General features: G+C 40.6%; 1 protein-coding gene across 6 annotated transcripts in view; it reads left to right on the top strand.

Moving 5' to 3' along the window:
• Positions 1-15,397, top strand: part of arap2 (ArfGAP with RhoGAP domain, ankyrin repeat and PH domain 2) — a 58,809-nt gene that overhangs the window by 11,406 nt on the left and 32,006 nt on the right. For all 6 annotated transcript variants that reach the window (XM_061275901.1, XM_061275872.1, XM_061275880.1 and 3 more), the window contains exons 8-11: positions 3,204-3,324; positions 8,809-8,996; positions 12,602-12,708; positions 14,744-14,943. In XM_061275901.1, the coding sequence (XP_061131885.1) occupies positions 3,204-3,324; positions 8,809-8,996; positions 12,602-12,708; positions 14,744-14,943 (616 nt within the window). The remainder of the gene's footprint in view (positions 1-3,203; positions 3,325-8,808; positions 8,997-12,601; positions 12,709-14,743; positions 14,944-15,397) is intronic.

The following is a 15,397-nucleotide window of genomic DNA, read 5'->3' as shown; positions in this document are numbered from 1 at the left end:
AGTCAGGTGAGTGTGTTATCTCAGAAAGGCCTCATTGCCTTCTTTGTCCTCTTGAGGCTCGTCTGCACGCGTGCATGTCTTTCTCCTGACCTCGTCTTTTCATCAGACCCTTCCCCGCGAGTATTTATAGATGCGCGAGTCGCAATTAAACAACTCTCTCCTGCCTGACCCCCAAACTGGAATTAAGACAATTAATTACCGTTAAATCATGTGGCGTAATTATCAGGCACGGAGCGCGATTGTCCGCGCACGCGTGCTCGTTTTCTCCTTTGGTCACCAGTCGCTGATAGAAAAGAATTTTGCGACGTTAGCGTATAAACGGTTGTACGTTGCATTTACCGTATTTTCCGGACTATAAGGCGCACCTTCAATGAATGGCCCATTTTAAAACGTTGTCCTTATATAAGGCGCACCGGACTATAAGGCGCACCATTAATGCATCATGTCAGATTTTTAATCCAAATCAAATCATTCTCCATTTTATCTTTTTTATTTCAACTTCAGACGCAACAAATCACAAAATAATGATCCATAGTCTTTTTGATTCATGATTCATAGTCTTCAGCGGGCCACTTATGATTGATTTCATGGCACAATGCTTCAAGCCAGTTTAAATTTAGGGATTTGGTCCATATATAAGGCGCACCGGACTATAAGGCGCACTGTCGGCTTTTGAGAAAATTTTAGGTTTTTAGGTGCGCCTTATAGTCCGGGAAATACGGTACTTGAATTGCTTAAATGAACCGCAAACCAGCCAGTGCACTTCATGTGGCAGGCAAATGAAAACAAAACTATTCAAAATGAGTGTTAACACGTTCACTGGCAACCCAGGGAATATCTGACGTGTATAGTCGTCAATGGCACTGAATGAGTTGATGTGAAATTTCGAATCGATCCAGCGCTCTCAAATGTTTGACGCTAGTCTGCATTGTGATTAATGTTGCTTGAGTTTCGTCAAATCTCGAATGAAGTCGCAAAATCGGGTGCGGCTATTTCGCGAATTGGTGGCGACTGAAAATGACAAATGAAAATTGATCCTCTTTACATGACACGTTTGTGAATTTGTGCTAGCGCTAAGCAATACGTTTCAAATGAGAGATTTGTCATACAGGAAGTTGTTTTGGCCTACTTAGAGCTCATTACATGAAGCCCTACATCTTCTTTAGTTAGATTAATGATCTGTCGAGACATTTCAGGGAACTCCGCATGAACTTACGGTGCCACAAAATGTTGCATTAGGAGTAAGTAAAACACACGCGGCTACGACGACCCAACAGGAAAACTCAAGTGAGATTGTGGCCAAAACATGTCATTAGCTAGAGCCAAAGTCGTTAGTGGGCTCTTATTATTTCTAATTGCACCTTGGCAAGGCCTACTGGGAAAGTAGCTTTTTCCAATTTGTTGACCAAATTGAGACGCACGCTCCAAAACAAATGAACGCTAGCGCTAATGTTAGCATGCTCGCGTTAATGTTAGCATTCTGCCTTTTTTCTTATAAATTTTGTGTCGGCTTCAGCATGTGAAGCATCGAAATACAATACTGAAACATTTACGTGAATTAATTTTGAAATTTGCCAAATTGCTTGTTGTATTTGAACAAATTTTCCAATTTGTTGAGCAGTCCACCAAATTGAGACGCTCGCTGGAAAACGGATGAACGCCAGCTAATGTTAGCATGCTGTTTTTAGTACAAGGCCCCTACAGCCAGCTTTGATGAGGTCTCTGGCCCCCTTGGCCGTTTTTTGCGCCGTCTCTCCTCGGATCTCCCTCCCATTTCCTTTCCCTCGGTCCTCCTTGGCCTTTCACACGAAGCTCATTTCTCTCGTCGTCCCCCTCTTGACTGTGCCGGATGATATTTTTGGCTGCTTGATTTCTTTTTTTTTTTTTTCTCCTTCTGTGGATGGCAAGGTCAGCAGCTTAATTAAGGAACGGCAAGTGGGAGTCACAAGTTCACCGCCTCCCTTTCCATATTTGCTACCGTGTAGGACAGTGTGCAGCAAACAAAATGAACCCTTTTTTTGTTTGTTTTTACTTGGCAAAGATAATGACACGATGAGCATGAATAATGCAATGTGGTTTTATTTTTCTTCTCACGAGCCAGTGATTTTCACAGCGTTAGAGTATTATAATGCACGTCCCTCTTAGGAGAAGATTCGGCTTTTTTTTTTTTGGGCTTTTTTTTTTCTCTCCCAATGCTCTAAAGGCATTTCTTTGTCACATCAGGCCTTGAACGCTGATCGGGAACGATGCCCTGCCATCGAGCTTTCTCATTCACGCCGCCGATGACCCACCCACCGAAAAATGTGTCGCATCCAGGCTTGTTTGGAGGAAGAAAAACACAGAAAAGTACGCCAAATGGCACTTTAGCCGATGCCGCGTCTGCAACTTTCTGTTCAATTTTCCAAAGCAGACTGAAAAGATAAGTGGATTGCAGTCAGACGCTTATTTGTGGCAAGTCGCTATCTTGGAAAAATCAAATAAAAATGGGCATCTTTTGTCTCAAAGACCCATGGACGGAATTGTACAGGAAGTTGGCCATTTTGAATTGAAGCAGCCATTTTGGATGAATTTCAGGGCTTGATTTTGCCAAACTCCTCTCCGGGAATTCGTGCCAACGAGTTGGACGAAGGTACAATGTACACTTTTTCAAATATGGGCTGTTTTAGTTAAATTGATTCAATTTATTTATTTATTTATTTATTTATTTATTTATTTATTTATTTATTTATTTATTTATTTATTTATTTATTTATTTATTTATTACATTTTATCCTGGTCCGTTGGAATTTTCTTTCTGGTTTTTCGGTTGCAAAAAAAAAAAAAAAAAAAAAGCAGCAGCGCTAATAAAGTCATCTTTCTCCGGCAGCAGGTCTTAATTCAAGCGCTTCTCATTCAGGGCACCTTTTATCAACGTTATTGCTCCAGAGGCAAACAGGGAAGGCATTTCTGTAAATAAATATGATGGCGTATTGATGGCTTATGCCTGGAGTTTGATGAGCATATCCGTCAGCCGCGCTTCAAAATTGAATCCGATCCAAAAGCGGCAGTGATGCGACAATTACACACACACCCGTTGATGCAAAAAAACAACAACCTCATTCCGACTTGATAGAGAAAAGAACAACAGCTCGATAATGCCATTCCAATTTGCCGGCATTTGCCAAGTTATTTAGTGTGTGCTGTCTGCTTGCGTGTGTGTGCAGGAAATGTACTCCAAAGGGATGATTCAGGCCTCCGCCGTCCGCCAGGTGCAACCTTTCGGGGACAACAAGTTTGAGGTCATCACCTCGCTTCGCACATTTGTCTTCCGAGCCGAGAAAGAAGGTACGGACTCCCGCTTTCTCCCGTTTTCTCCCGCTTTCTCCTTATCTCGCCTGCTGAAGCGACACCTCGGTTCTCATGGCTGCCGTTGAATTTGTGGTTCACGTGGTGTTAACGCCAAGGACAAATATCACCAAAAAAACAACAACACGTGGCTCAGATTGCTCAAAAAAGTGGTAAATAATCATTAATAAAATAACTAAAAATAATGATGAAATAATTATATGTATAATTATGAAATAAATAAAATAATGATAAAATAATATAGATAAAATAATGATATATATAATAATTATGAAATAAATAAAATAATTATAAAATAATATAGATAAAATAATGATATATAATAATTATGAAATAAATAAAATAATTATAAAATAATATAGATACATCATATCTATCTATCTATCTATCTATCTATCTATCTATCTATCTATCTATCTATCTATCTATCTATCTATCTATCTATCTATCTATCTATCTATCTATCTATCTATCTATCTATCTATCTATCTATCTATCTATCTATCTATCTATCTATCTATCTATCTATCTATCTATCTATCTATCTATCTATCTATCTATCTATCTATCTATCTATCTATCTATCTATCTATCTATCTATCTATCTATCTATCTATCTATCTATCTATCTATCTATCTATCTATCTATCTATCTATCTATCTATCTATCTATCTATCTATCTATCTATCTATCTATCTATCTATCTATCTATCTATCTATCTATCTATCTATCTATCTATCTATCTATCTATCTATCTATCTATCTATCTATCTATCTATCTATCTATCTATCTATCTATCTATCTATCTATCTATCTATCTATCTATCTATCTATCTATCTATCTATCTATCTATCTATCTATCTATCTATCTATCTATCTATCTATCTATCTATCTATCTATCTATCTATCTATCTATCTATCTATCTATCTATCTATCTATCTATCTATCTATCTATCTATCTATCTATCTATCTATCTATCTATCTATCTATCTATCTATCTATCTATCTATCTATCTATCTATCTATCTATCTATCTATCTATCTATCTATCTATCTATCTATCTATCTATCTATCTATCTATCTATCTATCTATCTATCTATCTATCTATCTATCTATCTATCTATCTATCTATCTATCTATCTATCTATCTATCTATCTATCTCTCTCTCTCTCTATCTATCTATCTATCTATCTATCTATCTATCTATCTCTCTCTATATGATAATATAGATATATAATGAAATCCAAAATAATAAGTGATAAAAATGATAAGAGCCAAAATAATTAGCAGGCGGCGGTGTTGTCCAATGTCAGCTCACAAACTGAAAAAGATGCCATTTCAATGAACGCAGTCAGTTAGAACTGATGAGCAAGCCCGCACAAATCAGAGACAACATAAATCGATTGCACATCAACCCTCAAATTGACCAAATTAAACAAAGGACCTTTTCACCGTCATTGTAGTTTATGTGAACACATGGTGGACTTTCAGTATTTTTTTTCCCCCGCCCTCACAATTTGTTCTTATGACTTAATGAAACTGTTTTTCAATTTTGTTCATTTTGGTCAACTCTGACGACCTTGTGAGGTCGGGCTCCCCTTCTCCGCGATGGGCGGGCGGGCCTCGCACCAAGGTGGCCCCTCTTTTTGGAGCGAGCGTTTGCATGGAAAAGCCAGATCATCCCCTCATGCATCTTTAAACGAGCACGGTTCGCCTTGGAGCCGAGACTCATCAATCTTTGGGGAGCCCACCAGAACCGGGAAGACCCGAGGAGGCTGATGGCAAACCAAGCAAGTTAGTGGAGCGGAGTAAAAGAGCTGCTGAACATAAAGAGCCGAGCGGCCGGAGGAAGTGAAGGAATAATTGAGGGGGGGGGGGGAGGAGGGGGGTTCATGCATAAGCCAGGTAGTGAAGAGGTAAAGGTGGCGACCACAGGGAGGCAAAAGCAGCAAGGAGTGAATAATTGACTGTCACGGATGGATGGATGGATGGATGGATGGATGGCTGGATGAGTAGATGAGTAGATGGATGAGTAGATGGATGAGTAGATGAGTAGATGGATGAGTAGATGGATGGATGGATGAGTAGATGGATGGATGGATGGATGGATGGATGATCGATGATAGCTAGCTATCTATAGATAATTATCGATAGGTAGCTAGCTATAGATAGCTATAGCTAGCTAGCTATAGATAGATGGATGGATAGATGGATAGCTATCATGATCTATATATAGATAGAGAGAGCGAGATAGATAGATAGATAGATAGATAGATAGATAGATAGATAGATAGATAGATAGATAGATAGATAGATCTTGTGCCACAAAAGAGAATCCTTAACGTCCTCTTGACAAACAAAACAAAGCAAACAAAAGAGGACCAAGCATTCATTTGCTTGTTGTTGTTTTTTTGACTCTATTCCTTTTGATGGAGGCCGCGTGGGCGGCCTTTAAGATCTCGTCGCCGAGCGCAGAGTGGACCTCGCTCTCCTTTCAAGCCAATTTACTCACTTCTTCTCTCCTTGAGAAAAGTGAAATCCGCTCTGTAGCCCTGAATGCACAACAAGCATCCAAGTTTTTTTTTTTTAACTAAAGTCAGCATCTACATTTTTGAAGAGTTTTACCTTTCCAACTCACTTGAAACACAGGCCAACATATCAATATACATGTAATATGATGAGCTGTGTTTTTGTTAGATTTAGTTTGGCTTTCCACCGATCCTCATCAGGCCCAGCTTCGTTTTGAGACACCATAAAAAAAAAAAAATTAAACCTGTGCTAATGCTGGACATGCTAACACAAATTAGCATTAATTCTCAAACAACCGCTCCATAAAAAAAAAAAACACATTTAGCAGCATCGCCTGTAACAAAACAACAATTAACCTTTCTATATTTAAACTGGAAAATATTCATTCATTTTTTCGCATCTACACTACCGTTCAAAAGTTTGGGGTCACAAAATTGTTTGGGTGACCCCAAACTTTTGAACGGTAGTGTAAATATTATTATAATAAAATATTATGAATTAAATATTATAAATTATATTTTATATTTGTATAAGATTATATATAATCTATGAATATAAATATACATATAGATTATAAGATTTTTTACACAGAAGATTATATATATAATCTATAAATAATTATCTTAATAAATATATACACTACCAAAAGTTTGGGGTCACCCAAACAATTTTGTGACCCCAAACTTTTGAACGGTAGTGTATGTCCAACATTCTCCCATGTGTCGTGGGAACAAACTCTAAATTCAGACAGTACAGTGTCAAAACCCATCAAAGTTTCATCGATGTTTTGGCCATGCTTGTACAGGCGACTGGAAATGAAATGAATTTAGCCGAGGCTTCACCGGACGATGTGGTGTACTCGCCAAACAACAAGCAAATGTACTCAAAACACAAGCGCTCAGGCGTGCGCATGCTAACACGCCGCTCGCCCGCGTCCGCCGCTTCCTTCCTCTCTGGGACCGACAGCGCAGAAAAGGGAGGGAGGAAAGCTCTGAATAAAATACGAAGCAAATAGTCGAGAGCAGGACAGGTAATGGAAGTCAAAAAGCCGGCCGAGAACGGAACAGTAAAGCCCGCCGATGTAAAAAGCAGTCGGTAATGGAGGACGCCATTCATTATGGATGCGGTGGCCATTGTGAATTCAGAGGAAATTTGGGAGGTCAAAGTGGGTCAGCATGTCAGCAAGCTAATTAAGGTCGCGGGGGAGACAATGTCAGCTCCGTCAGATGATTGACAGCTCATTGAGAGGGCTGCCCGTCACTCAGGCAAGGGCACGGCAGCCAGGTCAGTCGTGAAAGAGATTTGGCGCTTTGATACAAGCTCCTACGTTTGTAAACGTGCCCCGGGTCGCCGCCGGTGCGATTACGACCGAGCCGTTCAGCAAATTCAAACTCGAGTCGCAAGGAATGCGATTTGGGGAAAAAAATATATATATATTATTGAACTTGGTAATCGACCAGATTAAAATAACAATTACCGTTTTTTCCCATGTATAATGCGCAAAATTTAACTAATTTATTGTCCTAAAATCTGGGGTGCGCATTATACATGGGTACAAAAAATATATATTTTTATTTTTTTTAGTTTTTTAATCCGGATATCATACGGAGGCCGCCATTACAGATGCGCTTTCTTTCTTCTCTGCTGTTCACTTCAAACATGCTCCATACGAACACAATGCTCTCGTATCAGACGCTTGCTAGATCACCTGCTCGTTTGCTGTCACAATGTACCCTACACAAATCCGAAACATTTCTTCGCTATTGAGTATGCTAGCGCATGTGCAGTGATACTGACCGGCAGAATAACATCCGGTTGTTCCCAAAGATGATCTTTTTTCGGAAATAATTTTACGTTCACGGACTTAAGTAGGAGTCAAAATTTGGGTGCGTATTATACATGGGTACAGGCTGTTTTCCAGTATCACCATGCCATTTTTAGGGTGCGTATTATACATGGGGGCGCATTATACATGGAAAAAAACGGTAAAAAAAAAATAATAATAAAAAAATAATAAATGATTTAACTCAAAACGCTTTTATTTGAACCCTAAAATCTGAAAATTGTGTTTGATTAGGAAAAACAAAATCCAAAATGAAATTTTCACTTTTGATTTTTGAATCTTCATTTGCTCATCTGTGCATTTCGTAAACCTCAACGCAGCTTTGCTTACCTTTAGGACATAATCGCAATTCAGAGAGGGAAGACCTTCAACCCGCCTGGCTTCTGATGTAAATGAGTTTTTTTTTTTTTTGCCTCCACTCTTTTTCTGTTCCGTGGTAAAGTGTTGCCACAGCGGGCGACGTGTGTTTACTCGTGTTGGGAGTACATAAATCCGTTTGTACGTTGGCGTTGCTTCTCCGAAGGGGGAGGAGGGGGGGGGGGCGTTCAAAAGCACATACTCCTAAACATGAAATATTCACGTGTTGGACTGCCCGCGAGCTTCGCCAAGGTTGTCTTCTTATGGAGTCCATTTTAGCTTCCTCGGCGCTCACTTTGTCTGTTTGGATTCCGTCAGAGAATGTCGGGGGACAATTTGAACGTTTCAAAAACCACGTGTCAAGAAGGGGGACCTTGAGACAAAAAAATAATGGCATTTGAAATTGCAATTACTATATTGAGAGAGAGAAAAAAAAAATGCAATTATTGCAATTTCTCCAAATGGCTCAGCTCTGCTGGAGTCGCGGACTTGATGGTGATGACATTTCATTTGATTTTAATTAACTGTTGTGCTCGCTCCAATTTGCGTTGCAAAAATGAGCTCGAGGCGTTCAAATCTTCGTTAAGCAGCTTTCAAGGATATTATTTTTTTTTCTATCCGCTTGCGCTTGATCCCGTCCAAGTGGCTTTCGTGCTCAAAGCAGACAAAAATGAAACAAAAGTCTTTGAATGTTTCCTCGCCTAAATGTGTTTTTTGTCGGCAGGGGAGCGCCGCGAATGGATGGACAGTCTTCAGACGGCGGCGGCGGCGGTGGCGCGGGTCCCGGACAGCTCCGGCCTGCGCCGCCATTCCTCCACCAGCAAGCGCGGCATGCTGGAGCTGCGCCCCCACAAAGGCCGAGTTTTGGTCTCCCTGGCGGCCAGCAAAGTCCGGCTCTGCAAAAGTGAACAGGTACTCTCGCCGACACCGCGGCGGCGTGAAAATGAAGCGCAGATAGTCATGAATATGGAACAATGTTTTATCCCTCCAAAATGCAGTATTGTAATTGTGGATTTATAAAAAGTTGTCTTCAAGCCTGCTAACTTAATGCTAACACGGATGGGCTAACAAATTGCCGTCGCATTTGAGTCACAGATAATACTCGCGTGTATTTTCTTTATCCTCCGCAAAGAATGGCTAATATGACTGATTCTTACCGTGCTTTTGCGTCTGTCAATCTGTGTGGATGTACGCCCCCTTGTGGCCATAAGGTGCAGCACAATGTTTTAAAACTATTTTCTTTTTCATTTCATTTGATTCTCTCAATATAATTGAATATATTTACTTATTTATTTATATTTATTATCTTTTGCAAAATTATTTTGAGCACGAGCCGGAGTGAGGGCCCACAAACTTCAACCGCAGAAGCGGTAAATGTGGTACGTCTCTTCAAGTAGGGTTCAAAGCGGCATTGTTTTTTTTTTCTTCCCTTTCTTTCGCTTATGATCGGCTTTCTTCTCGGCACTCTCGCTCTCTTAAGCGAGTCTAATGAAGTCCTGTTATTCTTACATCCTGCTGGGACAGAAGGGCGGGAAATAGCACGTCGCATTGATGCTATTTCCTCTCGACTTGAGACGGCTACAGGCAGACGTTGCCTTCACCCGCTGTTGTGCTGTTTGCCTTTCATTATTTTCTTCATTAGCCCGAGCAAACATCTCGGTTAGATTTCGCTTTCGGGTTTCCCTCCGCGTCAGCACATTTCCGATCAAGGCGGGAGAAAATCCAAATTAATTGTATTTTTACAGCTGGAGATCAATCTGGCGGCGGGCGGGCGGGGGTGTGCGCATCTTGGCTTTGTGTGTGTGCGGCGAGGTCGTGGAGAGATGGAACGCTAAAAGACGAGAGTGGGAAGTAGAGACTCGCCCCGTTGGGGCTCAGCGGAGTGGAGTATTTAATCTAAGATGATGAAGGAGCTATTGGTAACACGGGCGCGCCGGCTCCTCCTCTGCCGCCGCCGCCCCGGACTCATTTGTCACGGGTCGCCGGCCGCATTTGAGGGCATTCAAGCACCGAGGTAAAGACAGTCCGAAGTCAGACGTGAGCAAGACCTTGCTCTCCTTTCCGTTGATCAAGATAAGACCTTTGCAAACTTTTACTTTGGAAAACATTGATTGACGTTTTTTTGCCCCTTTTTTGACATTAGAGAGCAAACGAAGAACAAAATCGGAATTAGTTACCGTATTTTCCGGGCTATAAGGCGCACCTAAAAACCTAAAATTTTCTCAAAAGCCGACAGTGCGCCTTATAGTCCAGTGCGCCTTATATATGGACCAAATTCCTAAATTTAAACTGGCCCGAAGCACTGTGTCATGATATCAATCATAAGTGGCCCATTGAAGACTATGAATCATGAATCAAAAAGACTATGGATCATTATTTTGTGATTATAAAGTCATTTGTTGCGTCTGAAGTTGAAATAAAAAAGATAAACTGGAGAATGATTTGATTTGGATTAAAAATCTGACATGATGCAATGGTGCGCCTTATAGTCCCGTGCGCCTTATATAAGGACAAAGTTTTAAAATGGGCCATTCATTGAAGGTGCGCCTTATAGTCCGGTGCGCCTTATAGTCCGGAAAATACGGTAGTTTTAATTTAAAACTAACAAACTAATTCCGATTTGTTAAAACTTTTAAACAATGACCTGGTGTTTGAATGAGATGGGAGTCACTAATATTTTTTTCCATCCAAATAAATGAAGTGAAAAAGAGTAATTACAAGAAAATAAATCAAACTGACCAAAAGAAATGAACCTTTTTTTTTTGGGGGGGGGGGGGGGGGGTACTTTTTCCCCAACCTGCAGTGATTTAAAAATTGTACTCTACTACTTTGCAATGTCGATTTAAATCCGATTACTTGTTCAGCCCTGGCTGTCACTAACAATTATTTTTAGATTCAACTCTCCTATTGATTCATCCATCAAATATACTCGGTCCGGAATATGGTTTTTGAAATGAGTTTTCAGGCAGAAATGTTTGCGGTGCTCCTTGACCCCGCCCCTCAGCTGCGATTGGCTGGCGACCAACCACTTCCTCTCTCAGGTCGAAGGGCCTCGTGTCCCAACTACTACATCAATTCTTGAACTCTAATTAGCCCCCCTTCCTCATAGCGTCTCTCCTCAAGCGCTGTTAAAGTTCCCTTGGCTCCTGGGAATTAGGTGAGTTATTTTTACCGCCATGCCAATCACTTCCTGCCGCCAAGAAGCTTGTGTTGCAAGACTTGCCGACCTTAATTGGCTTGCCTCACAGAATTGACGGTTATTAGGTAAAAGGCGTACCCAGGTGAGCACTCCGATGTTTACCGATAGACGGCTTCTCACATGCGGTCGCTACATTTGAGAAACCTCTGGGCTCCGCACTCTGCCCCCTTTTATTTTATGTCTTAAAGCAATAAGAAGTGCCAAATATTTGCCCTCCAAAATTTTTCATTAAAAAGTGGAGACTAAAGTTGATAAAACAGTTTGGATCAAATAAAAAATTACAAATGTAATATCCTTTTAAAGCATCGTGAAGGGTCTGGCGGGAAAATTCCAATTTCATTGTCAGAAGGGATGTAAAAAAAATGATTGTGATTTAACATTATTAACAAAAGATGGACGAGTCCATTTTTTTTTTCTCCCCCAAATCCAATTTTTTGGCAGCTCACCTCTGGACTGTCTCGGCCGCTTTGAGGAACGACCCCAAAAGTTTTTCTTTCACTCATGCCGCCATCTTTTTCGTTAGACCTTGCGAGCTTATCGGGCTTCCGGGCCGGTTTGTCTGCATCGTCATCATTTTTTATTTCATTTGTTCTATCTTTGTCCTCCAGGTTGTTGGGAGTCCTCAGACGCCCCTTCTGCCTTTTTCCAAGTTTTAAGTACAATCCTCACTCAGACGACCCGGTTCAGGCCAATGACGACGTGTGCGCGATTGCCTGTCACAAACTATTTCGAGCGGGACTCTTTTTCCTTAAAAAAAAAAAAAGAAAAAGCCAGCAAGACTGACAATACGGCTGTTGTAAATGTAGCTCTCTCTCCTTCTGTGTTTGTTAGCTTGGATGAGAGCGAATTACTTTGCGAGCCGGTGCGGGAAAAAAAACGAGCTGCGACTTTAATGAGGCAAGCAAGTGATTGTGCGTTATTTGAGGGGAGGGGGGCGAGCGGGTGTCTAAATTCGGCCTGGAAACAGAAGCTTGAGATGCTGTCTGCCGAAGACTAATGGCTCTCGCAATGCCTGATGTATTTGCTTCAAGGTGTACGGAGCTTTCGCACAAATTAAATGCGGCGTCTGGCTCGGAAGAAAAAGCAAAAGTGAATACTCCATATCAGCAGAAGCGAGTTTCGGGCTTCAAACCGGTCAAATTATCATGCCGATTATTTTAACTGTGGAATCTTTTGTCAATTAATTGAGACGGTCTGCCAGAATATCAATTTGGGATGGACAAGTATCAATCGCCTTATTTTACCGTATCGGCTGATACCAGGAAGTGTTTTGGAAATCGTTTTGGCCAATCCCCCGTTGTGCTTTGTGTTCCGTAAGGACTACCAGGCGGGCCTGGCGATCTGCGAAGTGGATTTGACGGCCGCCAGCATCCGAGACGCCGATCGGAGGATCTTTGAAATCAACACGCCCTTTAAGAGCTTCTGGTACGTCTGCAAGCCTTTGTTTGTCCCACTGAAATGTTTCGAGTTGACAATATTGAGAACGTAATCGGATTGGTCGAAATAAGAAGCAGGCGGTTAGGCAGGTTACACTTACATGGCAACACAGAGAAGCTGTAATCTGATTGGACAAAAAAAATCAACTTGCGCAGCCATGCAGTGAAATGAAGACAAAAGGCGGAAATAAATTCCTACGACTTCATGTCAGCTTTAAAATGGACTCACAATACTTAATGGCGCCACTGCTGATAAAATCAAACTGGCACTATGTTGCAAATGATAAAACTGTTTACGTTCATTTGAAATTGACATATTCACTTGTATTTGTATTATATTATTATATAAGGTTTTAATTTTATATTTTTTAAATTCTCTTCTCTTCAAATAAATAAATAAACAAATAATAAATACATTAATAATAAATAAATAAATAAATAAATAAATAAATAAATAAATAAATAAATAAATAAATAAATAAATAAATAAATAAATAAATAAATAAATAAATAAATAAATAAATAAATAAATAAATAAATAAATAAATAAATAAATAAAATTTGAAATTGACATATTCACTTGTATTTGTATTATATTATTATATAAGGTTTTATTTTTATTTTTTAAAATTTTCTTCTCTTTAGATAAATAAATAAATAAATAAACAATAAATACATTAATAACAAATAAATAAATAAATAAATAAATAAATAAATAAATAGACTATACAAACTCATTACACAAAAGGTTAAACATTGGAAAGAAAGGAAAGACAATCAGATATCGTGAATCAATAAATCAATACATGTCATCTAATACAACAGAGTGAATGGAATGATTTATTTCCATTTTTTAAAATTATTTTTAATGAACCCCAGTCTTGAAGCTTGGCAGCTATCTGCGGAACCTTTGAGGCGACTCCTTGTTCCCTCAGGCCCGACAATCAATAAGCGCGCTGCTTGTTTGAGCTGTAATGGCCCATTTAGAACACAAGCAGCACAAAGCAGCGCTTGTTTGTATGTGCGTGCCGAATACCGTCACCCCTCCACCACACTTTCTTTTTCTTCCCCCCCCCTTTTCCTTTTGGAGTAGATTGACTTGATTTATGTAAGACCCTCCCTCGTTCCTCCAATGCTCGGCCGCACGTCCAATCGATCTGTTTGTGTACGGGTCCGTAATGGTCTCGTGGTTTGGCACTTTGGTTAATAACCTTTACGTAGTCAAGTCAAGTCAAGTTTATTTGTATAGCCCTAAATCACAAGCAGTCTCAAAGGGCTTCACATAGACAGAAATTGACAATTATTCTCAAAGCATCCCCTGATCTTAAGCTCCCAAAAGGGCAAGGAAAAACTTAAAAACCCCTAGCAGGGGAAAATGAGAAACCTTGAGAAGGGACCACAGATGGAAGGATCCCCCTTTCAGGATCACCAGGTTGAAATGGATGCAGTAATTGCCTTTTTTTTTTTTTTCTGACCAACCTCACTTTAAAAGAAAAAAAAGTAAGTGGAATTAAAATGAGCTCTCCAATTGTTTTGATGAGGTGAATGCCGAGAGGCTCGGATTGTGTGTGCGCGCGTGTAGAATCGATTGGTCACCCCGGGAGTCTTGTGCTACCTGCTGAAGGTGAGGATTAGCCCGAGAATCATCTAATCACTTTAGGCTGGGCAGACTCACTTTGGCTTTTCCATTGTTTTGCTGCCATGGCTGACTTTTATTAGTGGTGAGAATGACAATTAGGAAGCGGCGAGGACGCCCAACGCCACAAAGACATTCGAGTTTGCCTCAAAGAAAACTTGTGACAAAACACTCGGATTGAAATAAATGTGTCGCCAAATGCTTTAGCTCAAGGGCGGATCGCGGGAGTGCTGACAGTACAACCCCTGGTAAAAAATGCCACGTGCTTGGCTTTGTGTGTCGAGCTTACGCGGGTTGTAGTACCGGGATTGACCTGTGAGAGGCAGCGTAGCGCCACACAGCATACAAGTCGAAAAAAGAAGAACGTGACCAGCGTGATTATGTGCAGCTTCACGGCCGAGTCGGAGCAGGAGAAGTCGGAGTGGATCGAAGCGGTTCGGGAATCCATCGCAGAGACGCTGTGCGACTACGAGGTGGCCGAGAAGATCTGGTCCAACGAGGCCAACCGTAACTGCGCCGACTGTCGCGCCGCCCAGCCGGAGTGGGCGTCGCTCAACCTGGCCGTGGTCATCTGCAAGAAGTGTGAGAGTAAGTCAGAAGGAACAGTGGATGTGTGTGTGTGTGTGTGTTCTGTGCAGCCCAATTAGTCGATTACTGTTTTTTGAACAAGCCAAATGCACCTGTCTTTATCCATCTCAGCGGCGGCCATTTTGGAATTTGCTGAAAATGACATCACAGTTGACAGGTCTTAACCAATCAGGGCTTAGCAGTTTTCTGAAGCTGAGACGTCTTCTTTTATTTTTTGAACCAAACGCTCGCAATTAATGAATTACCATTTTTTTCCATGTATAATGCGCCCCCATGTATAATACGCACCCTAAAAATGGCATGTTGATGTTGGAAAAAAGCCTGTACCCATGTATAATACGCACCCAAATTCTGACCCAAATTTTGACTCCTACTTAAGTCCGCGAACGTAAAATTATTTCAGAAAAAAGATCATGTTTGGGAACAACCGGATGTAAAAAAAATATTTTTTTTT

Source organism: Syngnathus typhle, linkage group LG1, assembly GCF_033458585.1.
Source record: "Syngnathus typhle isolate RoL2023-S1 ecotype Sweden linkage group LG1, RoL_Styp_1.0, whole genome shotgun sequence".
Lineage (NCBI taxonomy): Eukaryota > Metazoa > Chordata > Actinopteri > Syngnathiformes > Syngnathidae > Syngnathus > Syngnathus typhle.
This window is presented reverse-complemented; position numbering and strand designations above follow the sequence as displayed.